We start from the raw sequence: 27,693 nt of genomic DNA, 5'->3' as shown, positions 1-27,693 counted from the left end.
GTTGATCGATGCTCATGATGTCAATCACTCGATTGTCTGGTCCAGACTCGATTATTTACAGACCGTCGTCATATAGCTGGACTATTGCTGAGTGCGGTGTTAAACAACAAACAAAAAACACCCCAGCGTTTATAGAAGTTATATCGCTACAATTATGAGAGATATTTTCTGTGGCAGTACTTTACGTTGAGGAGAAAACATTTCACCGAGGTATTTTTTTAAAATGTAAATGCAAGACAGAAAGAAAAGAGGGCTTTTCCCGACCCCATGTGGTTTTTTTTCAAACAAAACCGAAGAGCTATAGCCCTCACAAACAAACTCGAACAGTGTAATTATTCTTTTCTGGAAAGAAATATATGACTTCAATCTGCAACCTGTTGAGCCGATTGTTATGAAACCGGATTATCGTGAGGCGGGGTCACGAGCTTCACGTGCATAACGCGTGTCATAAGCACGTGCTCTTAGGCAATCGTCAGTGACAGCAAGGCGTGTGACAGAGGTGGTTTGTTCGATTGTTTGAAAAGAACAGATCATTACGATGAGAGATTTTCTTGCAATGACATTTTTTTAGTGATTGCTGTTATTGGATCATGTTGTAGAGACAGTGAATGATCTATCGTTTGGGAATTCAAAGCTCAACATCGCGCTGTTACTCATTTCAAGCTTTTTACGACCGCCTACCTGGTTAGGTGGATAGAGTGTCTGTCCGGAGGGCGGAAGGGCGGTGGTTGGATTCCCGGCTGCGTCAAACCAAACGACTAGTTATTTCCAAGCCGGGAACTCGGCATTAAGGGGATAAAACAAGGACTGGTCGGCTTGGAGTCAGTATACTGTGTCTGAGTTGGGCATCCGTGTGAATATCCATGGTATATCCATGGTATATCCATGGATCTGCACATGGACCACGAATGAGCAGAATGCAGGCTGAGGTAGACCCTGCACAAACTGCTGTCCAATATCATCCTGTCTGCCATTCAGTTTAAACTGGACCCGGGAAGATCCGGGTATTGCTGGAATATTGCTGAGAGCGGCGTTTAACAACAAACGATCAATTTCAACTGATGGCACGTGTGGCCCAGTCGTCTGGTGCGCCGTAATTCGCTGTGTCAGGTGGTGTGCCCTAGGCACTTCCGAAACCTGTGATTGTGGGTTCAAACCCCGCTTCGCCCCTAGTGTGTTTCTAGGATTGTCAGCACCATACCCGTGCTCGTGAGTTTTACCAGTGTTTAAGTTCTGAGACCTGCATCACTTCAGGTTTTCCTCCTACATTAAGTTGATATGCTGCGATATGACTGGAATACTGTTCAAAGCGGCGAAAAAGCCAACTCACTAACTTTCAACTGAGTGTGTGATTGAAAAATACCCTCATCAACTCAGTGTCTTATTCGTGTTCTATAATTATTTCTCTATCAATGAGGTTTTACTTCAAAGGCAAACCTCATAACCGACTGTACAATGTCAAATGAAATTTTATAATCGTAGACTAAAGACGTGCGTATGTAACATGATTCCGCAGTAGAAACAAAGGATCACGTCGTCCTATTGTCTTAAAGGGGCATTTGGTGGAATAACATCTAAGTAGGGGCTTTCTACAGAATGTTCCTCTGTCCCAGGGATATTCTATAGATAGTCTCCCGCTCAGGGTACTCGGGGTTATTCAATTGACTGTCTCTGCTATAAGACTGAAGTAATGCTATTAATTTACTCGCTATTAAATGTCTCTCGTTTGAAATGTATGTCGCATTTGAACACAATCTTCATAAGACACATTTACAGTGCTAACTTCAGGAATGGTGTAAAATGAAAGTAACAAACATTTATTTCTGTGCGGACGAACCTAGAACATTCGTACGGGTTGCCTGGTGAATGAAGCATTCGTCTGCATAGGCGCTGATAATCCACAATGATTTTAGGAATCTGTTTGTTTATATTGAGCCATATGTTTAGTTTGTTGTTAACGCCACGGACAGCAATAGTCCAGCTATGTGACGACGTTCTGTAAACAACGGAGTCTGGACCACGCGATTGGGATACGATGAAATACATCAACCAAGTCAGCGAGCCTGACAACCCGATAGCGTAAGTCGACTCTTACGGCCAGCATAGACGCAGTTTACGGTTGCTGAAGACCTATTCTAAGCTGAATCTTCACGGGTCGAGATCGACAGAACGAAAACAGCTGATAACAAGACATTCTCACTATCATACAGACCCAAGAAAACGTGCAGTGTTTGAAGCAATGTCTTGTTCGGTAAAACTCGACTGTCGAGAGTGTTGACATCGTTAAAGAGATTCCACTGTAGACTTATCGGGTCGGTCACATAGACATAGGCATTTTAACTCGACTCGCATTTCTTTTTGATGCACAAGACAAGGTGAGCTAGCTCACTCACTCACTCACTCACCTTGTCAGATAATCAGCTCATGCACACCCTGAGAGTACTCCAAGCCTCCCACGTCTCGGGCTAAATAACTGTACTGAGTTGTAGTCTTATTTCCGTTACAACATAATTATAGAGCAGTGTCTGCCAAGACAGCGACCACCCGTGAACCAACCAGTATACGTATCAGGTCTCACTAATTACTTGGGGTTTCAGATTCAGGAAATAAAACAACTTGGCGTGTGTTTGAAGTTTAAAAGTAGCAGCATTGGTAGCAGAGAAAGGTTTCCTTTGAACATCGTACAGGGAAACTAACATGGGGAGCGGGTGTCCACAATGACGAGGACGTTCTAGGAGACCAAACATTACGACAACCCATCAAGGGCTGGCTGGTTTGGTTTGACATCGCACCCAAATGGCGGACATACAAAGTAACGGGTCACGGTCCTGTTCCTACTGTCAACCAACCACTTACAAAGCAACACTGACTTATGAATTCCTTGGGTGTAAATAATTTGTCTAACAATCCATGGACCAAAACATTTTCCTTTCCGCCCAGCTTTTTCTGTTATGCAAAATCCCTTAATGAAGCAAGTCTAGATTTTCCTCAGGTTCAGGTTCTGAGTAGTCCATCTCACTGGGGCTCCTTTTCAAAATAAATATTTTTTCTTTCTCTCAAAAATATTTTTTTCAGACATTTAACGTTATTCTAGGGTGTAATTTGTCTGTTAACGAACCCTCGGGGGGACACTTGGCTCCATCAAACCCACACTTGGGCACGTCCGGCGGGGGAGAAGTTCTTCCTCCAGCCCAGTGAATCTCCTTCCCAGGAACCGGTTCGTATCGTTTCTTGTTCCCGAAGTAGTTGGCCACGACCTGAATAAACCACAAACATCAATACTTGAACTACAAAGGAAACACTATATGGCCAGCACCATCAGCTATATACAAACTATCTCACAGCGGTCTGCGACCAGCGAGTCCGGACCAGGCAAACCAGTGACTGACAGCGAGAGCAACTCTCCATGCCATAAGGGCGCGATGACACGCCCAAGTGACAGGGCGTGGCCGCCAGATCCCCATGTACGACCCTGAGACACCGGTGACGTATTCGGACCCTGAATCCACACGAGAGAATATGAAATAGATCATGACTGTCAGACATGTATACAATTGCCATGTATATATCACACGATTCCGGTGCTCTAACTGATGACATATGTAATATGTAATAAGAAGAAGAAGAAGAAGAAGAAGAATATTATTAATAATAATAACCTTGGAAAACGGCTTGGTGGGGAATATTTATCGAATATCTATTTAAGTAGAACAGAAAAGGGTTCCCAGTATTTTGTGCTTGTCGGAATTGGTCACGCCTTTATGGTTCGGGGGTCAATCTCGTTGATTTGGTTGATTGCGTGTCAAAATATATTGTACCCTCGCGTCACTACAGGTTCCCGTCAAATACCCGGGATATTACTGTGTGCGGTGTTACACAACAAACAAACAAACAAACATAGTCGTTGCCAATTATCAGCAAGCCTAACGCCCTTGTATGTCCACATTTGCATTATGTTCTCAAAATGGCTTTGAGCAATAACTTGTTTATTTAAATTTCTCAAGTGCAACACCGTCACTTTATGATTTCATGTTTAGTCTAGCCGAGTAGAAAGTGCCTTCGTTTTGGACATTGATGAATGCAACTGCACTGCAAGTTAATGCGATGCAGACTTCAGACGCGGCTGTCCAAATACAGCCGCACCATCACCTATTCACAAGTAATATATATCAAGGTCAATGACCGCGAACAGTTCATGTCACATGACTGTGTGGTGCACGTGGGTTTCGTGCAAATCGTTATCTATATTAATGTGACTTTGGGACCAGTTCAAACGTTCGATGTCGAATACGTTTTGAGACATATCACCCAATGTTGAATATCCGACTTGTGTGGCCTCTTTTGACACGCATTCTCGTGTTTTGCACTGTTCTTTTTGGCACGTTGATTGAATGATGTTTATTTACGAGGTGTTGACAATCATTTGTAGGGCTTTTATGGATCAAATCTGTCATATATTACGTACTGCACAAGATTGGCGGCGATGATAAAACCCAACCTTTGAAAAACTGAATGTATTTCATGACAACTCCTAACATATGAATGAAAACAGGATCCGTTTTGTTTAGTTACTGCATAAAACACTGAAAAATCATAGATAGATAAATTCATTTTGCCGGATAGACAACTTACAGGACCATTAACCCATCCACCCCAAATGTGAGGAATAAGACTTTTTTTACGACATCGGACCTTTGAACTGGTCCCTTAGGGCTCAATCACACATTCAGGATTTTGACTGCCGTCCTTGATGAGACCATTCCCGATTAAAATGTGTCAAAAGTCTGATCAAGATCCTGTGATTCGTGGCGGAAGGCGTCCCTATTCAGCCCTTTCCAGCCGAATTCGTCCCGATTCTCAATCCGAATTTGATTCCATTTGTATCTTCCGCAGGGAACAAAACGACCGAATCTGTGCCGACAGCGTCCCGATTCTCTCGAATGCGATCCGAAAGAGATCAGACAGACACCGGACAGGTATATTTTCTGCAACATCTGGACGCAATCTGGACTCAATCGACAAGAAACGGCAATGAAAAGTTCGTGCCCGTTCATCACGACAGCGTCCTGATCTACAGGTCACCGTCCAGACAACACAAGACATTGTTATGATTTTGACCCGACACAGCAGAATCTGTCACGACATAGTCATGATTGTAATCCGACCAGACAAATTCGGTTGAGTTTCCCGAATGTTACGGGACGCACCATACAGTCGTGGGTGCTTGGCCGACCTCTCTGGACCTTTCCCGATCCGTAAGACTCTGTTACGAACGTATACGACTGCGTTCAAACAATGATGCGACATTACAGATCATTGAAGATAGTAATCCGATTTTTTCACTTTTCGTGTCGTAGCGCTGTCTGATCTCAAACGGGAACCATAATCGGCACTACGTGAACCTGGCCTCAACGAACATTGATACAGAAGCCGTGACGACAGTTCCTTCTCGCTCCTAGCGTGCACCTCGCGATGGTGTCGACGCGCGTGCCTTCTGTCAGTCCAACAAATAAAAGTGCCGGTAAGTTTATGAAAGTAACACGCCACAGGGTCTTATGTTAAACCTGATGATCAATTTTATTAAATCTTCATGATTGATTTTCCGAACCAACTTTTTTGTGTCTATGTTTTTACATCTGTGCCTATTCTATATAACCCATTTTTGCATTTTTTTGCACATGACATTCTGAGACTTCAAAAACAAATGTATAACCTCGCCATTTTTTTATGTCGGTGTTGTGGAAATATTTTCATGAAGCAGTGGAAATTTGGAATATGTAGCCATGCTAAATCCAGTTCGTGTTGAGCTGAAATACTGTGAGAATTATAGGAATGGAAAAAAAATGTCTTATTGAAACTTAATTACTTGATTGGCCAGTAATGTAAACTATGTGTCACAGAAAGAGTGATATATGTCATCTGTGTGTGATTAACGAGTAATAGCTAACATCGTCCTGTTTGAATGAGAGTGAGTGAGTGAGTAAACTGATTTTAACGCCGCTTTGAACAGTATTCCAGTTATATCACGGCGTGTCAGTTTAATGTGGGAGAAAAGCCAGGTGGGATGCTGGTCTCAGATGTTTACCACTTCGGTGAAACCATCGAATATTGGTTTGATGCTGACAAACCTAGAAAAATTATTTGGGGCGAACCGGTTTTCGGACCAACGACCAAAGGGACTCAGGGACTCAACTCTGCGAATTCATCGCCATTATGGCGTGAGTGGGTGAATGTTGTTGTACGCCGCAGGTGGCACTAATCCATCTTCATCACGGCTGTATGTACATAACCTGGGCCAGGGCATACAGTGGCGGGTGGAATGAGCACATATCCACACATGTCGGGGTGCGGTGACACGCATCATCTCTGACCACGTATACGCTGGAGTGTTTAGTGCAGCCCCCATGTTGTAGACCTACCTCAAACTTGCCGGAGTCAGGGTTCATATCCAGGAGCGAGTAGTCGGCGTTCCGGTCGCCGTTGGCGTCGATGCTGACTGTGCCGGTGATGCCTGCAAACAACAGTGGGTGAGAAATGGTTAACTCGGTGATGTTTGATGTCTGCAAACAACAGTGGGTGAGAAATGGTTAACTCGGTGATTCCTGCAAACAACAGTTGGGTGACACATGCCTATCTCGGTGATGTCTGCAAACAACAGTGGGTGAGAAATGGTTAACTCGGTGATTCCTGCAAACAACAGTTGGTGACAAATGGTTAACTCGGTGATGTCTGCAAACAACAGTTGGTGACAAATGGTGAACTCGGTGATGTCTACAAACAACAGTTGGTGAGAAATGGTTAACTCGGTGATTCCTGCAAACAACAGTTGGTGACAAATGGTTAACTCGGTGATGTCTGCAAACAACAGTTGGTGAGAAATGGTTAACTCGGTGATGTTTGCAAACAACAGTTGGTGAGAAATGGTTAACTCGGTGATGCCTGCAAACAACAGTTGGTGAGAAATGGTTAACTCGGTGATTCCTGCAAACAACAGTTGGTGACAAATGGTTAACTCGGTGATGTCTGCAAACAACAGTTGATGAGAAATGGTTAACTCGGTGATTCCTGCAGACAACAGTTGGTGAGAAATGGTTAACTCGGTGATGTCTGATGTCTGCAAACAACAGTTGGTGAGAAATGGTTAATTCGGTGATGTTTGCAAACAACAGTTGGTGAGAAATGGTTAACTCGGTGATGTTTGCAAACAACAGTTGGTGAGAAATGGTTAACTCGGTGATGTCTGATGTCTGCAAACAACAGTTGGTGAGAAATGTTGCAAACAACAGTTGGGTGACACATGCCTATCTCGGTGATGTCTGCAAACAACAGTTGGGTGACACGTGCCTATCTCGGTGATGTCTGCAAACAACAGTTGGGTGACACGTGCCTATCTCGGTGATGTCTGCAAACAACAGTTGGGTGACACATGCCTATCTCGGTGATGTCTGCAAACAACAGTTGGGTGACACATGCCTATCTCGGTGATGCCTGCAAACAACAGTTGGGTGACACATGCCTATCTCGGTGATGCCTGCAAACAACAGTTGGGTGACACATGCCTATCTCGGTGATGCCTGCAAACAACAGTTGGGTGACACATGCCTATCTCGGTGATGCCTGCAAACAACAGTTGGGTGACACATGCCTATCTGGGTGATGCCTGCAAACAACAGTTGGGTGACACATGCCTATCTCGGTGATGCCTGCAAACAACAGTTGGGTGACACATGCCTATCTCGGTGATGTCTGCAAACAACAGTTGCGTGACGACGTGAGTAGTGTGTGTGCCGCTGTGTAGCGTACTTCATCACGTGGTGTTATCACCCCTGATTGCTAACTGAATACTTCTGCTGTCGCCGGCTTTTCGAAATATGACATGTTTACTATTGACAAAAAAACAACACTCGAGATAGTTGTGTGGGAAGCGAACTCTACACTGATCGAGGTAATCACCTTCAAAGGTCCGGTTCCACATTCGCCTGGTTATATTGGCACCGTCAGATATTTTTCCTCCCGCTTGAATAGTCTCATTGAGGGCCAAGGCATATAGGATGACGGCGTCATGGAAGGCGCCCACGAAACTGTTCACCTGAAGTAGGAACCAGCATTTGTATTCACAATCTACACGCCCATTCAATAAAACTAAATAATTACAATTTTGCATAAATGTGTTAGTAGTACACGTAGTGATGTTGTAACCTCATAATAATGCAATGTCATTTCCATGTAAAACACCACATTCCACCGTAAATGTGAAAAATGACATTTATGATCCAAAACTGGCCCCCACAGTAGATATCGCTTGGGTGAGATCTACATTGTATATATCGCTGCAATGAAACTGCATCACAATACTTTGCATACCATTGTAACGTCATTGGTTACCATGACGTCACAATCAAATGGCATCGCTAATGGATCTGCTATTGAAGCTGTTAGCAGTACTTTTTACACTTAGACACTGCTTATTACTGTCTACAAACTGAAAAGTTCGGAAGAATGACGTTGGATGATAAATATATTCTCACCCTCGTGTCTGTTGATATCAAATATATCAACACTCGTTGATAAACGTGGAAAAATCCCTCGGCAAGCCTTGTAGTTTTTTCCACTTTTGTCAACTCGTGTTGATATATTTGAGATCAAAGACACTCGGGTGAGATTCTCTATATCTCCTCAAAAGTTAGTAACACACGATTCTATCGTCATGCTATGAATGATTAACAATAGTAATATGAAATAACAGAGTGTTCTGACTTCTTTTGATGAGTTTAGTATACCCTTATGAAAGAGGGTGCGTGAATGGGAAGTAATGTTTTATAGACTCAGTAATATTACAGCTTTACGGAGGCGTCCTCCAAGTGAGAGACTCGACAATAATATTTGCTGTTCTCTGCTGAGAGATGGTTCTCCACGGTCGTCAACTAATGAACCATGTGTGGAAGTTGTTTAAAGATGCATTCGGCAATATTTAGGCCACAAGTATATGACGGTGGACTTTTAATAATCAAATCTGGACGAGACAATCCAGTGATTGATGTTATGAAGAATGCCCCACGCCGCCGGGTGTGATATGACACGCGATCGATGACGTCACCGAGTCTGACCGCACGATCCACATAATTGTGTCGTACGACAAATAAAGGTTGCCGAAATACCGATACTAACATGGAATCACCGCGGGTTTCAACATATCCTGATAGTACCATTCTTCTCATTGCGTTCTCCATATTTAGTCATATCTCATTAGTACGTAAAAGGCGACTATGCTTGACGTAAGAGGCGACTATGCTTGACGTAAGAGGCGACGATGCTTGACGTGATCAAGCTCGCTGACTTTGGTTGATGAATGTCATCGTATCTCAAATGCATGGATCGATGCTCATGATGTCAGTCACTGGACTGTCAAGTCCAGACTCGATTATTTATACAGACCATGGTCATATAGCTGGAATATTGTTGAGTGTGGCATTAAACAACAAACAAATCTAATCATGAGAACATCTGATGTATTGATATAACAAACCTCATTGCGAACATATTCAACAGTTAGTTGAACTATATTCAATGATCAAAGCCTCTCCTAATGGCCGTTGCTTCAGCGATATTAGCAGTGAAAACTTTTATACTTCTTCATATCTATAAATGTCACATAATATCTATATATACGTTTCCAATGATCATGAACTGAAGACAAATTTTGCATATGGATTTTAATGTGACGTTTGGGTAGAGATGCTGGTAATTGTATTAAGAAAGGGGATTGCTTGATAAAGTACATTTACTTGATAAAGACACTGAATTAAGTTTCTGTAACAATCCTCCCTTGGTTCCTACTGCAGCTTCAAAGTGCCACTTAAACATATTATCATGATATAGAACATGCACACCAAGAACTATTCTTCTTGAAACACGCCATTGCTTCGCTTCTGTGGACATATAGTACATACTGTGATAATGGTCAAGTCGTTTAAGGCATCGCATTTCGCTGTGCGGATGTGAGTCCCTAGAGCACGCCTGAAACCTATGTTCGTGATTTCGAACCCCGGTTCGCACCATATCCGTGCTCGTGGGTTTCACCAGGGTTGTAAACGTCTTAGATCCACATCTTTCGGGCTTTCCTCCAACATCAAACTGACACACCGTGATATAAGTGGATTACTGTTAGAACGGCGTTAAATCCAACTCACTCACTCAGTCACCGTTATGTCACTCACCTCTTCCTCCCCGTACGTGAAATCCGGGTACATGACCTGGGCTCTTCTTTTCACCTCCTCCGAGAATTTTCTGTAAGCAGGGCTTGTCGGTTTTCGGAGGGTCACTGTCATCAAGGCCTCGTATGCCTTTCGGGCCTTTTCGTTTCTTTCCGGTGGATCATCCTCTCGATACCAGGAAGCCTCGCTTTCATTTTTGCTGGACATACATAAATGTATATTGCATGGTTGAGGCATAGGAGTTTTATACGAATTATTAGACTGCGATTAAATAAATAGAGGTTTTATACATTTTCAAGTAGATGTATGATGCAAGTATTCACCAAATGCTTTGTGTACACGTGTCCTATCTCGCTGTGCAAACTGTCGTCCCTTAGTCGTGTCAGGATCCGCTTTCGTTCTTTCGATTTCTAGATTTTAGGCCCTTGTCTTGCCAGCCCCATATGAACTTTCCAACACAGCCGCCTCGCCGTGATATGACTTGAAATATTATTCAAATCGGGCTTAAAAACCCAACTCACCGACTTACTTCACACTTGTAATCGTTATAAGTACATAAATACAACTCTGCAACAATTCATATATCACATTTTGTTTGCTACCTCGTACCTCGTATTTTCAATATCCTTTCCCAATATTCCCACGATGATGTATTTAAACGACATATTCGCATAAATTGTCCCTGATGTTTCAGACGAAAGTAATTTTTTTCACCGCTTTTTTTTTCATAATCGTGAAAGGTCTGGTATTCCTGATTTGAACTTTAGGCGTTTTGCCTTGATCCACTACATATCTCATCTTGAAAATTGAAAATAGTTCGAAAGAAATCGTGCATACCTGGAGAAGAGGTCAATGTTGAAGAAGACATATTCCCCGTTGTCAAAGTTGAGGTCGTGAGCATGGATCATAATGTCTCTCACGGAGTCGGGAGAAGCACACAGGACCACGACTGGAAGAGAAAGGAGGTAACATGTAAAACACTCTGCATATATCATCGCCTTAAGGGGTAGCAGGCATAGGCAAAATGTCCGGCCGAACAAAAAACATAGTTTAAACATCACTTGTCGTTTTTTCAGATTTTATTAACATCCAGCAATTAATGATTACCATGTTGCTATAAGTACGTAGAGACAGTGACCATTAAGAAACAGGTTGCAATAAGGACAACGTCTCAAAAAAACAGTTCTGTTACCAGGCGACACTGGGACATCGAGCATATAGTCCTGCGTCAACCTACATCAGTAGCAGGAAGGGGGAGTTCTACAGGAACGCCATTGAACACACTAAATTACATGTTGCTCAAATGTTAAGATTCGACCCCGCCACTGTGCCTGACATACACACGCTCTGAATCAATTTTGCTAAGCTATACACCGGACATTTGACCAGCCTGGCGCTAACATGTTCTGTTTCATTTGATGTAGGTTACCAGTTTCGCAATTTCGAGCTGTGCAGTGTCTATGTACCTGTCAGTCAGTCCAACTCTCACAACGAGAACGGACTCTTGACATGCGGCAGTTATTATTGGTTGGGGCAGTTGGCTGGGATGTTCTCTTCCCAAACATGCTTGAAAAAATCAGATGATGAAAAAATATCTGGATAGGCTGGATGTATTGAACTATAGCACTCAACTCCTGATAAGGATACAGTCCACGCGTTTACGACAGTTGGGAGACAACAACAGATGTAAATGTTTACGTTTGTTTTTATTAAATGAAGCTAAACATGAGTCAGGTCAATTCCAAACCGCATCCTGTTCTTACAACATCCTAAACAACCAGTGCGATTCATCTACCATCCGGACACGCATAATTCATAATCACATGTTGGATGGTATATTATGTAGTGTGGCCCTTAAGCAACTGTTTGACTCTCTACCATGTTGCAACTCATGTTTTTCAGTTATTGTCAAGGCACAAACACAACGCACGGACTGCATCAATCTGCAGCTGTAATAATGTTAACTCGAAGTCGGTGGGCATATAGAGTAACATACTTTAAGAAATAAAATCATCAGCCTTATTTCACACATATCACATGCCTATGTCTTCTTTATCACGCTGACTGATCAATATAACACATCACATATTGAAAGATGAGTATTCCGTTTGATCATTGAGGGCCCCTGTCCATTCGCAGATGTTGAAGTGGGGACAGATGAAGTAGAGCTGTCATACATGACACTGTCCCCCGTTTCCTCTCTACAGCCGACCCCTCCACACACACACGCACACGCACACACACACACACACACACACACGCACGCACGCACGCACGAACGCACGCACGCACGCACGCACGCACACACACACACACGCACGCGCACACACACACGCACATGCACACACACACATGCACACACACATGCGCGCGCACGCACGCACTCACGCACGCGCACGCACGCACGCACGCACGCACGCACGCACGCATTCACACACACACACACACCTGTCCGGATGTGTATACGCCAGGTCTATTCATGTTACACAACCCCGTGAAGTTGTACATTCATCAAAGTAAAACATTACTGTATGTAGTTGTCGATAGCAACCCTGAATGTGGTCGATTCCATTTGAGGATTCAAGGCGTGGCTACCTGGCTACTAATCGCTTACAGATTACACCACTGAGAGAACAACACACCGCGTCACAGATGTGAAGAAATAGCTCACAGATAGCTCACGCATCATGTCACAGATGTATCACACATGGCTGCTTCATCACTCACGCCGTCTGGCTGGCAACCAGATAAAGTTAATCCCAATAATATGTCAATTTAGTCAACCAACTTTTTGCCCTTTTTTCACGAACATTCTTCAGTCGCATTTCGGTGTCAGGTCATATAGTGCGAAGCATACGGTTGGAACTACACACATCAAACTTCACCATTTCAAATACAATAAAATGTGAAGTATTTTAGTTATATCACATTTATTATCTTAATCTGGGCGAATAAGGATTTGTGCTTAACAGCGGATCCCGACAGCTAAGGGAAGTAACTCTACACAGCAAATAGCCGAACAACAGATTGGTCAACCGGTTGAAGTACTAGTCGTTGTAGAAATATATGCAATATTATAGTATGAAAATATCATTACTTAGATACTCCAGCCCAGGGCGTTTGTGAACAAGTGATTTCGTGATAAAGTTTGCTATGTATGTACAAGCCATTGATAAGGCAGACAAGCAGTTCAGCGAGGTCAGTTAACTACACACACTGGGTCAAATGTATTTGGTGTATTGAACCGCCAAGGTTCCACTGCCAATATAAACAGTGACTGACAGGGAAAGGTTTAGTATAATTGATTGACATATTTTGACACGTGTGATAAGGAACAAGCAGGTGTGTCGGGAGGTAGTTAGCGGGGAGAACTGCGTAACTGTGTGATGGGCCCATGTGCATCTCGTTAACTGATAAGGTGAATTTCCCCGACACAAAGTATAACATCATATTTAAAACATAATCCGGAAATTATATTCAAAATATGTTCTTCATCAGCACTGTGATTATTATGATAAATATTTAAAATGCATGTATATTTTAAAAGCCTTTCTTTATAGATCATGAAATAGCATGGATGTTGATCCCTTTCAACCACTGATGAGGATGAATCATTCTGATACATAGATCATAAGGTGTTCGGCGCTGATTAATTATAATGGAAAATTGAATGTCCTTCTGTACATGCCTACAGAACAAAACCAGGGTGAAGTACTGTGCCGTTTTAATGTGTAATCAGTTTCAGCTAATACCCTGTTCACATGCGCACGTGTACATATATGTGTATATGTGCATAGGTGTGTAGAAATACATAATTCACGAGTATACTTGTCATGTGAACGTGTTTACTCATGTGTGTATATTTACACCAGGATCAAATTTGCATCATGTCTGGAGCAGGTGCAAATGTAAATGTAAATTTGCACTGTGAGTATATGTTGCAATGTGAACGTTTATGTCAACGTAAGAGGATCTGTTCTTTTGCCAACACCAAAAAAATTGTCAACAGTTGTCAACTTTTATGCGTATATATACAGAGTTGGACGGTATGTGTTTTCGTTTGGTTTCAAGGAGTCAAAACTTTGTGTACAAATTAAATGAAACATATGTTGCTTCACGCGAAACTTTTCGGTGAAGTAACTGTCTTCTCATTCAGCTTTGTCTGGAAAACAACCTGTTTTGTGAACAGACTGACGAATATGTGTGCCTTACACAATTTACATACTTTATTCTACCATGACATTGATGGATGCTTGATTCTGATTGGTTAAAAAGAGGTTTCCTTTTTGCTACGGAAACCCCTTCCAAATATAGTAAGCCTTTTCCCCCAAAAAAACGTGCGTATGAATACATAGATAGCCTACATATCGATTCACAGAAAATGGCTGCCGATCTATCACCCCCATATGAACTGTAAAACATATCTATATATGCTAAAGCGCTCGGTTCAAAATTATAATAAAGAGGTATCTATTCTACAGTGGGACTACATCAAATTTCAAAACACAGTAGGTTTATCTCCTAATTGACACACCTGAGGTGCTATTCATGTGAACGCATAGTAAATTTACATGCTATAGAACTGCGACTTGAGAAATGGCTTTGCATAATTTGAATATGGAAAAAGTTTGAATAAATTCACACATGAGTTGTATATTCTAAAACATTTACATTTTCCAAGAAAAGAGAAGTTTTTCAAACACGATCACAACTATACCTGTGGGTACATATGAGCTATACATGAGTCACGAATACGCATTTGTAAACCTCTAGGCAGCTAAGCCAACATGTCAAGCATCTTTAACCAGGGTAGACTTCATAGCATGCTGAACGAAGTAAACTCAAACTGGCATTTGTAAGAAACAATCCAACATGGCCGTCAATATTTACATACAATTAGGAGAAATGACAGTTATTTTCTGTAGAAGCAGAATGAGACTGTTTGATAGAGAACTGACATCTGATGTTTGGGTAAGTCAGCGTGTGTTTGTTGGCACAACCAGCCTGACAACCACGTTCAGCTGTACACAACGCAGGCGGCAGGGGGAGGACGCTCGCCGCCACAACACCAGGAGCCTTTAACACATTAGCTCTATCTATCTGTCACGCTGGGGAATGTCTGCAAACTGACCAGGCGGGAATCTTCCGCGATTTCTGTTTATTCACGCTATGAATAAAATGTATTCATATCATTGGCGCGGTATAATGAGGGAGAGGTTATTTCAGATACCCCGAACCCCGGCTTCGGAACGAATACGTTTTGGTTTTTTGGTTTGGTTTCCATGACTGCACGTTTATACAGGAGAGGATTTGTTGTTTTAGAATTATTCAATGAAGGAAGGTACGGTTTGTTTGTTTCGTTTGTTTGAATGTTGTTTAACGCCGCACTCAGCAATATTCCAGATATATGACGGCAGTCTGTAAATAATTGAGTCTGGAACCGGACAATCCAGTGATTGATATCATGAGCATCGAGCCACACAATTGAGATACGATGACATGAATCAACCAAGTCAGCGAGCCTGACCACCCGATCCCGTTAGTCGCCTCTTACGACAGGCATATTCACCTCTTACGACAAGCATGGGTTGCTGAAGACCTACTCTAGCCCGGATCGTCACGGGTCAGGACGGTACGGTGAGCTATATGTATGCATAATGCATTAGGGACGAATGCCTTTTAGTTTTATATTATTTCTATTGGTAAACCGAGTACAAATCTAGTGTCCGATTTATTTCGCTATGTACATACAGGACGGTGCGGTGAGCTATATGTATGCATACTGAATTTACATAGCGAAAGAAATCGGACACTAGATTTGTCCTCGGTTTACCCTTTCAAATAATATAAAACTAAAAGGCGTTCGTCCCTAATGCATTATGCATACATATAGCGCACCGCACCGTTACACGATTGTCTCTAGAGGCGACTAATGGGATCGTGTGGTCAGGTTCGCTGACATGGTTGATGCATGTCATCCCAGTTGTGTAGATCGATGCTCATGACGTGAGTCACTGGACTGTCTGGTCCAGAATCGATTATTAACAGAGCACTCAGGAATACTTCTGAGTGCGACGTTAACCAACAAACAAACAAACTATAGGGTACCGTTACATCTCGCATTTGTCAAGTGCAAGTGCATTACAACTACTGCCTTTATTAGAACTACCATGGTTGAAGTACGAAGCACAATGACTGTATACGGAACCCCAAGTTGACCTTGTGCATTCCTTTCCATCCACGTACACTCGCTGACTAAATATAATTCACGCCATTCCGCGTTTCATCTATAAGATTGTTTACAGTTTAATTACATCTGCCCCGACAGATCAAAATAACACATACAATAATCACTCTCGTGTTAAGCCAAGGAGATCTACTCTAACTACATCTAAGCTAATGCACACCTACATCAGAAAAAAATTCAAAGTGAGAACAAGTGTTTTAAATTAACAAATGATCAACACAAAACCACATTATCAACAAACTAACCGACAGGAAATTAACATTTATAGAGCCAAGCAATTTATTAATCTAGATCCTCCCCTTGTGTGTGATGACCTCGATGATAGGGGCGTCGCGCTCTTCACACCAATAATCAGTAAACATATACGTGTATACCGACACCAACATTACTGGTATTATCCTCGTAGACAGCGGCAATTATAACCTCGTTCAGCGGTTGGCAGCCTCATTAGAGTATTAATAAATTTAGATAAAAACCACCTGCTCGAGCTTCATGTTCTTGTCTTCCTGTTTCTATATACAAGCATCTCTGTATGACTCCCACCTGGGAGTGTGGTGGGCCTGGAGACATTGATAGCAACACATATAGGAATATGTATCAGAATTAAGGAACAATATCCAATGCCTCGTTTTAGTCACTTTCTGAGATATAACTCGGATAATTCAAAACAAATGTCATTATAATGTTCTATTCTGATTGGATGAGAAAAGGAGATTGCTAGGAAGTCAGACAATCTACTCGAATTTTCATGGAGAATCTATTTTACTTCTTTCCTGGGTGTCTGATTCGGTACGGGAAAACGACTTATAGTCTATCATATTCATAATCTGTTAAGTTTGATTGATATTTGAATCATGGATCACGAAGCGCTTCAGAGCCTCATCTCAGCACAAAAAAATACGTCATTTGTCTGCAGATGTGTTTCACTCGAAAATGTCTGAACGCAATGTGAACACAGATCAGAACACAAAAGGGAAGTTGAGTTAAAGAGTTGTAAGATAACATGAAGTGAGTTGTCATTGAACTTCAATAGCCACTCGCTCAATCATGCCGGCCAATAATGTTATTCTGCCGTCATGTTTCTCTAAGCTGCGACATCATCACAGACAGGATTTCCCTAATGTCACCACCTTGTCTGACCCCAGGAACACTGCGTACACTGCTGGTTGATTGAATTCAAGAACTGCTCAGATCAGACAAATGTGGTGTTATCAGCAACATATTTCTCTATCTGGTAGAAACAGCTTTGGTATAGAATGATGACTCGCCATACTGGACCCTTTCAATCCGGAAACCCTCATATCCAAAAGGGCGGCAGGGTAGTCCGGTGGTTTAATCGTTTTACTCCAATGTTGCAAAAGGTGACCTAAATATATTACATCAACACCAGAGACTAAACAGCCTTGCGTATCTGCCGAAACAGATTTCATTTGTGCGTAAAAGGCAAAATAATGAATCACTGAAAATCAGTGATGACACCAGGTGTTCAGGAAAACATACTCACCCACTCACATCTACATATGTGCTACTATTCTATAACCCAAGCATCTTTCAATCCGGATTATTTGCATGGAAACGATATTGTCTCGATTAACGAAGTTTGACTCTAAAGATAACTGTTTCTTTTTGTAATGTCATCCAGTCGCCAACCTTCGTGCCAGCTGTTGCGCGAACATGTTCGCGATAAGATCTATGCGCCGATGAAAGAGGTACAACATGTTCTGTGATAAGTTAATCCGTGACCCCGTGAATCCGTGAATCTGCGATCCCATCAATTCCCAGGGAACAGGCGTCTGGGTTGAACATATGTACACTTGCCGGCTCGTGTTCGGCAATGGGTTATCTTGTAAAACAACATGGCTGACATTTGTTTAACATCATCCGCAGTTATCTGCCCTTTTCTTGCAGCATGTACAGATAAGACCACGGGCCTGTGTGTCATGTGACATGGGGTCATGGGGGAAAGAAATTCTATTAGGATAATACCAACATGCGTTTACTCATATTTACCGTTTGGAAGCAGTTAGACCTTTATCATCTCCACTGTTTCCTGTGTTTCCGAGGTTAAAACAGCAACACGACAATCTCCCACTTTTAAACTAAAACATTTCTTCCATATTATGTGCTTTAAGACTTAAGATCAAAGGTTGTAATGTATGACTTTTGTTAAAAGTGAAGGTTGTGTTATTTGTTTTAGTTGTGTAATGCTTCCAACACAGAAAACACATTACTCGATTGTGTGCAAATAAATTAAAAAACTATTCATCTGATATACTTTCAATTATGTCCTGCAACTATGTTAGAAGGATAATCAGATTTCAGACACCCAACCCAAGTCACTGATTAGAATTACTGATTCCAAACAACTTACCCTGGGGGAAAAAAACCTGATTGTGCTTACATAACTGACCTCGCGCCACGTGAGAAGAAATAACAACGAGCATATCAAGGTACACACAACATATTTTCACGAAATTGAATAAAAACCAGTAATGTATAACTTCAAGCTTCACAAAGTCACTGTTATTTGATGGCCTTATAATGATTGTTTAAAGGATTAAAACTAAATATTGTTATGTACTTACACGTTTCGTTCTTTTGAGTTTCTTACGTTTTAATACACTTGCATGAATGCACTAATTACACGATACAGACCACGGATTGCGTTATGCTATTTTAAAGACATAACGTTAACCAAGTCCATACGGTTCATGCGATCTTGGCACGAAACCTAGATTGTGTAACTTTGTATTGTACGTCTGGTTGAGAGTTATCACGTGATCTGACGATACCCTCCCCGAGGAGATCGATGACCTTGCAAATATCGGCTCGACGACATCACCTACTAAAGACGACATTTCATTGCTAAAATAATAAACACAAATTCATCTTTATATGTAACTGAGAAAAAAGGTTCTATTTTGTTAAAGGGCGTCTGAATCGACAACATCTATGTGCGTTGTCTGCTTGCTGTGGGACATCTGCTGCAGACGGAATGTATTTTAGCATGCCTAAACAATAGATCCCGGCGGAAAAGACAAATCGAGCAATCTGCACTGAAACTGCATCCTTATGTATAAACACCAGCTGCCTCCCGCGGCTAGAGTGATCTCCCTTGGCCATGAAGTCAAAATATTGAAGTAAATCCTCGTCCGATAAGGACTTTCTGCGCAAACAGTGGATAATGTGAGACTTATAATGTAAACAATATGATATCAGATCATACGATTTAGTGCAGCTTTGGAAAACGAACATTATCTTACGCAGTTGGGTCAAAGATGAAATTGGGGGGAAGTGTCTTGCTGCAATGAGATTGTGAATTCGTGAAAAATGGTGCGATTGATTAAGACATGGAGTTCATATAAGGTAATACTCCCCGATTTATTACTGGACCAGACATTTCTACAAAGTGTGTCGCCTTACAGCACCGACGGATGCTATTTCCCTGTCCGCGTATGAAGGCCGTGAGAATTTCGAAACGATGAGCTTATGCTCCATCTGCGAAAACCGAGACACTTGCTACAAATGTACATTAAACACATCATCTCAAGTAGGTTCTCTTCTCAATTCCAACATAGTACGGATAAGGCAGAATTATTCCAGAAAAAAGATGTATTACTTAAAAAATCCAAACCCATATTTCTTATACGTGTTATTTGCATGAAAACTTAAAAACCAAAATATGTCATGATTAGTTTTTACATAACTGCACCGCCTCTTCACCAAGAACAAGACACTGGAGAGTACAACAGGAGGACTTGGCAGTGAAAGGCAAGCTGATAACTGTGTGTTTCTTTTCCCAATTTAGATATATTACCCACTGTGTCCTGGTTGTTCATTAGCAATAGCAAAGTTGACTGACATATTCCTTGTCTGCTGCCTGCTGCCTTACTGTGCAGTGACAAGTGATGGAGTGAGTTGGGTTTTAACATCGCTTTGAGCCGAATTTCAGTTGTATTGTGACGCAATGTGATGCTGTCCTCAGACGGGTATCACTTTTGTTAAACCCAAAAGAACAGATTGATGCTGATAAAGCTAGAAAGACAATCAGAGAGAATTTGGGATTCGAACATGCGATCATAGAATCCTGGAACGTCAAAGGGACGCAACTATGCGAAGCGAATTGCGGCGACGTAGACAGTTTAGTCATCACTGTCCCAGGCAGGTACTTAGTCAGCCAAACATCTTACCCGTTGATGTGGCTTCCGGCAGTTTCAGGCCAATCATTGCTCATATGTATTTACACATCCTTATTCTTAAAGTAAGTTTTTATCCAAAATGCAACTTGACGATAACAGTACATATATTAGCATGCCACCGACAAGGTAAAACGTTTCCACCATTTTACTGTCAACACTATTTAATTTAGATGATTGCTTCTTGTCGCTTCTTGTGCTGTGAGAAATACCATTTTGAATGTTGTTCCAGATATGACGTTGCTATAAACGCAGGCAATCTGTTACTTAATCTGTTTACGTTTATAACGTACACCGTTCTATCTTAATAGCTTCCCGTCCTTTAAAAGTTGTTAAAAACAACCATATAAGATCTCCTCACTGACAAACGGCCTGACTGAGTGAATGCTTACATTTCGGTCCGATTCAGAATAGATGGAAACCTTATATAACATACATCTCTTACACAAATAATAAAACAGAAAAACCGGGTCGGGATGCGGCAGATTGGTGGTAAAATAGCATCTATATATCCGACCTGGCATTCTTGACTCTGACGGAGTTGACTTTAACAGCGGGAGTTGTTGTGGAATGACTGAAGGTACACAGTTGTGATGCAGGGATGGAATAAACGGCTCGGTGCTTGTGATGAGAAGCAATTGTCAGGGTTCCTGTGAATGATGAGGGCTTCATGGCGACGCGGTTACCGTTGAGAAGCGATGAATATGATTATGTCGTTTTCTTCAAAATGTCTCAGGTTTCAAAATCCTGACATTTTGAGATTATATCGATAATTTTCTTTCTTAATTTCCTCATTTTGATATGAAATTGACAAGCAGAAATGTACAAGATGATAAATATGCATATTTAGATAAACCTGCTAGTATATAAATCTGTTATTTTATTTTAGTATTTCTTAAAAAATATTATCCGTCTCTGAATGTGCACTTAGACGTAGTTCTTATGGTAGATGTGCTGAAACATTGACTCAGCCTTTAGGATGCACCTGCCATGTGTCCATGTCCCAGCGTAGACAGTTTCACATGCGGGGTCTCGGTATCATACTTGCTACCACTTCTACAATCTGCGCAGACATAGGTGAGTGTTTGATAAACTGATGGAAGTGAACAAAAGAAGCACCCCAAAATACAAAAGTGTTAACTGCTGATTTGGGTCAAGTACCTAACATCAATAAAATATGCCACTGAGAGCAACCTGGAGTGCCTACGCGATTTCCGATTAAACCATTGGGGTAAATCAAAAATAAACTAGGAGAAATAAAGGCATTTTATGCAAAATCCTAGGTTCGGAAAGATCCCTTCGTCTGTTTGTTTCCGCTGGTGAATTGTCAGTAATCATACAACATACTGGTCCAATATGTTGCTGGGGATGTGCACGTGACGTCCATTTGTCCCTGGACATGTTGTTTTTATTTTGTTTGTGAAACAATCAGAACAGTTCAGGGCTGCTCCAGCAATATCCTTAAACAAAGGGGTGCTGGGGTGCGTGTTACAATTATCGCGAATGAGGGAATACAGACATTTGGAGACCCCTGGTATAGAGGGGAGAATGCAGGACAGACACGCAGGAGTTAATGTGACTGCAACTGTCAGAAATCAAAGAAGCACTGACAGCGTTATGTCTTTTAAGACGCACAGTGATCAAAGCTGGTACACCGAGCCGGAACACAACATAACAAAGTCTGTGCAGCCACAACTGACGCAAATGGCGTACAGGTAGTCGATGACGTCTGGGAAAAGGTATCCCGAATTGAGCAAGCGTTACCGGCTGATTCCGGTCCTGTCGTAGTCGTCCCTCCTTTCCATCCCAGACATGCTCTGTGGGTGAGATGTCTGGTGAAACAACCGGCCACGGTAGTACAGCTATGTTATGCTGGCTCAAAGAGTTTGTTACAATACTTGCAATACATGTGCGGTAACGTGACGTTGTACACATGATCTTGAACGATTTCGTCCCGGTATCATACGCCATTCACATTGCCATTAGCAATGATGAGTTGTGTTCCAACATCCGTTGTGATGCCACTCCATACCACTACATTTCAATTGTCGTCGAACCTCAGATTATGTCTACACCACGCTACGCGTGCCTGACGTTGACGTGGAAGCAAAGTTGGGCATATGTCTAGGCGTCGGGGCCGGATGCTGTGCTCCCTCAACGGGTTGCGAACGGTTCTGCCACAGGTTGGTCCCAACCCAAGAATTTTCCAAGCTGGTAATGTGGGAGTCTGGTGTCGATTCCGTAGATGCACCAACCGAATATGGTTGTCTTGTTGCCGTGACGTCACACGTGGACGACCGGCCCGTGGCAAGTAAAGAGTGTTGATCACGTCTCCAAAGATATGACAACTAGTTTCGATCAACATAAAATGTCTGTTAACTTTGTTTTGAGCCATTCGTCTTTGCAAATCTCCAGCAAACCGTGGCATTGCGGTCAACCATAATTGATTATATGAGCACCTGGTAGCTAAACAATCGTTGTGTGATGTTGATATAAAAACAAACAGGTGTATGAGTATCCGGCTCCCAACAAACACACAAATATAAGACATGCGCCGTGCATTAGCATGCCGTGCATATTGTCATTCATGTCCTTAGGTCGAGATTCTTCACGAATGTGTATTGAAAGATGCACTTAATTTCAGAATAAATTAATTTAATTGAACTTCATGTTAAGCATAGTTACTTTCTCCCACTGGTATTTATTTCGTGTTATATGACAAGTGAATGTTTTCATTACACGACTTCCGTTGCCGGGACCTGGTAATTTAGTTTCAGCATCCCCGTGGCTCTGTTTTATACTGGATGCCTTGGCGGAAATGTCACGTTTTAGAAATATATTCCCTGTGGCTAAGCTTGCCGGATCCTAGCCGTCATTTCGATATAATTGTTGGCCAACTTATACCTTAAATGTCACTATATTTGTGGTGTCGGCACTTGATGGATATTGTCGCATGCTTGAATGTGAGCAGCGGGTATTTTTTGGATTGTCACACTGTTTCGAACCTGACATTCGCCGAGAAATTATCCCCGAAAATGATTGAAACAAAAATTTGTGCTACAAACCTTTGAAGAACGAAAGGTGTCTGCCACGAAAAATACATTGTGGCTGGAGTTGCTGTTTTAAAAAAAAAATCATTTAGACTCAAAGTTTTATTTTAGATAAATATCTGCTTTTTTCAGCTGTAGCTGAAAACTATCTAGCCTACATAAACAATGCCAGCCCTCCCCTCCTCGCCACCCCCCTCAGATGGTCGGTCCCTAACGCAGACGTGACACTATGTATATTAATAACGCCACCTCCTATCTGTCAATGTTGATAGAGCCAAATGAAACTACTGTTTAAGCATAGAACAGTATGAACATTCAGAGATCATTCTGGTCGCTACATGCCGATTTTCAACACGTCAGGATTGAACCTCACTCGAGAGATACAACACGCTTGACAGTGGTTTCGTAAGATCAATATGACACACACACAGATGTAATAAATCCGTGTGTCTATTGAGTTCAGAGACAAATGGCATTAGATCAGGGATTAGGTTACGTGCAGTATTAAATGAGTCTTTGAGGGAGTCCCTCCACGGCCAACAAGTGGTAGTTGACTCACTTGAGACACACTCATGTCAAAGCACCCTCTACACTTACTCTCCTCTAATTAGACTATGTACGCCTCGAGTGGAGGCGCCGCGAACATGCGCTGTGACAACACCCCCCAGAGCATCAACTCCGCTCAGTATTTGGACAAAGAAGAGTCAACACCATGCTTGTTGAACTTATTACAGCAATCGCATCCACGGTTTTACTAGCAGTATTTACACATTGTCCATGTTTTTTTACACCCAGGGATTTGAGCTGTACTTGGTCAAGTGAGTCTCGAAAGTTCAACAATAACATGATAGTTTTATTAGTTTAACCCTTACTGTTGTAGACAACACTATGTTGTCAGGAGTTGTACGTTACTACCTTCACGCACGTCTGCCGTCGGGGCAAAAAGTGTTAATTCTCCGAATGGATTGGGGTTGGTCATTGCGGTATTTCTCCCTATGTCATACAAAGCGTGAGTGAGTGAGTATGTTTTTTTCTCCGCATTTCGCAATATTCCAACACCATCACGTCAATGGACACCAGAAGTGGGATTCACACATTGTACCTGGGAGTCAAACCAGAATCTTCAGTTTGATTAGCGAACGCTTTAACCACGAGGTTACCCGACCACCACTTATAAACCAAAGTATGTTAACATACACGTGTAGTCAAAACATCATCTGACGACAAACATATTTACTAGACACATATGATATAAGCGAGTTTGTAAACTTACATATCAATAAAAGTAGTATCACTGTAAAATTGGTTTCAAACACATTACAGCACTGGTGATGACGTTCAGCTACGTCTTGTTGACGTCACGTCTCATGCTGACATTGTTAGCGTCAACACAAACCACGAGTATGTCACCACAGACAATCATAGTGAGTGTAGGAAGGAACGTGTTATTTTAGCTAATGCAGACTGACTTTAGGAAAGTCATGTTAGAATCCACATATGTAATAAGCAAATTAATTCACAATTTTCAAAGCGTTGAACACAGCCTTTCATTTTCAAAAGGCATCACCACTTTATAATGAGTACCATCATTGAAGCCGGTCAGTAAAGAGAGGTCCAATTCATACTTGTCGACTTCAAAATATTTCTAAACGCCAACATTTGGATGTTTTATTTCTGCCCGACACAATTACCAATTACAATGTGTATACCAATCCATTGTGTTAGATGTACCCCTCCCCTCATGCCCCACCCCACCCCACCCACCCCTCCTCCCCATCAACTTGGTACACATGCAATGCTGCTACTAGAAAATGCGTACTTTCGTCAACTAATAATTATACCATATCGTGAAGAGTGAGTGAGCTGAATCTAAAGCCGCTTTAAACGTGATGTCAATATCATCAGCTTAACGGGGGAGGAAAACCTACAGAGAGGCGAGTCACGTGTGTATTCCACGTTGGTGAAACCCAAGAGAATGTAATCTTACCAAACATCATCTTCAAGGCAAATATTGCCACAATCTACGGACCCACAATCTACGGATACTGATAAAAGGACGTTGATTCTGTACACTGAATTAAGATGTTAATCACTATTCTACTGTGATAAAAAAATGTATTTATCAAAATAATCGAGAATGTGTTTTGGGTGCGCCTTGGCATACGCGTGGCCCAAATCCAATTTGCTGTGGAGTACGTTGAGTCCGACGTCATCCCCCCTCTCTCACGCAATGTGACGCCTGGACAGACTGTCGTCGACATTTCTATATTGACCTTTACTCATGACCTTTCAATTTAGTTGTGACAGAGAAGGAAACATGTCTGCCGATATATAATGTCACCTTCACGGAAGATGTTCCTACACGGAAACTTTTCATAATAACTAACCCCCTGGATATGTCACGTCAATGTCGGCGCTTTAAAGTTTGACGGCAGCGTTTGTTATAAGCTCTATAAAAGAAGATTGGCACCTGAGTTCGTCCTCGTTGCGCAATAGTCAAGATAGTATTGTCTGAAACAGCAAACACATCGGTGAAATGTCTCCAGAGTATCTGTACGTGGCATTTATAAAAACAAACTGATAACATTATCTCTATTAAACAATGACTCTACCATTCTCCACGTTGTCTCCCGTGACTGAGGAAGACACCGGGAACGTCTAGTGTTACAACCTCTATCTCTACGACTTCCTGGCTTGTATAAACACACATTGGACGCCAGTTTCTTCCCCCGTTTACGTTACGTTTCAAAGATAGCGCTCGACAAGTGTTTATTTGCAACAATTACGAAGCGCTTTGTAAAGGGCACTTTTTCTGCAGACCTCTTGGGAGTGAGATATGCAGATGTTTAGACCTTTAAGCTGGGGCGGAAATGATAAAAAACGGATAAGTGGTGAAGATAGTTTCGTGTTTATTTTGACAGTTTCTAAATATATTTTCATTTCCATTTTGGATTATTTGATATCTAAACGAGTGGGTACAGAACAAGAGAAGTATGAAAGTGTTGATTCATTCTGACGTGGACGCTGTTGTTGTTGACGTGGCGGGTCGACGTGGTCGCGGGATGGTACGTGCGCCAAATCACAAGCACGTGAAAAACGTGGACGCCAGAAATAGGTTTCCTTGTTTTGAAAATCAGCGTGAGTAACGCCTAGAAGCTCAGTGATAAATATGTCAGCATATCGTCCAGTCACGAAAGAACTATCTGAACCACAGTACGTCATACACTATGTTACAGTTATCCATACACTATGTTACAGTTATCCATACACTATGTTACAGTTATCCATACACTATGTTACAGTTATCCATACACTATGTTACAGTTATCCATACACTTTGTTACAGTTATCCATGCACTATGTTACAGTTATCCATACACTATGTTACAGTTATCCATACACTATGTTACAGTTATCCATACACTATGTTACAGTCGTCCATACACCATGTTACAGTTATCCATACACTATGTTACAGTTATCCATACACTATGTTACAGTTATCCATACACTATGTTACAGTTATCCATACACTTTGTTACAGTTATCCATGCACTATGTTACAGTTATCATACACTTTGTTACAGTTATCCATACACTATGTTACAGTTATCCATACACTATGTTACAGTTATCCATACACTATGTTACAGTCGTCCATACACTCTGTTACAGTTATCCATACACTATGTTACAGTTATCCATACACTATGTTACAGTTATCCATACACTATGTTACAGTTATCCTTGCACTATGTTACAGTTATCCATACACTTTGTTACAGTTATCCATACACTATGTTACAGTTATCCATACACTATGTTACAGTTATCCATACACTATGTTACAGTCGTCCATACACTATGTTACAGTTATCCATACACTATGTTACAGTTATCCATACACTATGTTACAGTTGTCCATACACTATGTTACAGTTATCCATACACTATGTTACAGTTATCCATACACTATGTTACAGTTA

The 27,693-nt window shown here is 41.7% G+C and overlaps 1 protein-coding gene across 3 annotated transcripts in view; it reads right to left on the bottom strand.

Annotated features, from left to right (window-relative positions):
- The window catches only part of LOC139461013 (atrial natriuretic peptide receptor 1-like), a 206,362-nt gene that overhangs the window by 54,634 nt on the left and 124,035 nt on the right, over positions 1-27,693 (bottom strand). For all 3 annotated transcript variants that reach the window (XM_071242484.1, XM_071242486.1, XM_071242483.1), the window contains exons 2-6: positions 11,052-11,163; positions 10,218-10,413; positions 7,954-8,089; positions 6,420-6,511; positions 3,119-3,257 (exon numbers count right to left, since the gene is read on the bottom strand). In XM_071242484.1, the coding sequence (XP_071098585.1) occupies positions 3,119-3,257; positions 6,420-6,511; positions 7,954-8,089; positions 10,218-10,413; positions 11,052-11,163 (675 nt within the window). The remainder of the gene's footprint in view (positions 1-3,118; positions 3,258-6,419; positions 6,512-7,953; positions 8,090-10,217; positions 10,414-11,051; positions 11,164-27,693) is intronic.

The sequence above is a fragment of the Haliotis cracherodii genome, unplaced genomic scaffold (genome assembly GCF_022045235.1).
Source record: "Haliotis cracherodii isolate W230 unplaced genomic scaffold, xgHalCrac1.p SCAF_14, whole genome shotgun sequence".
NCBI classification, from domain to species: domain Eukaryota; kingdom Metazoa; phylum Mollusca; class Gastropoda; order Lepetellida; family Haliotidae; genus Haliotis; species Haliotis cracherodii.
The sequence above is the reverse complement of the archived record's forward strand: the minus strand, read 5'-3'. Positions and strand labels throughout refer to the sequence as shown.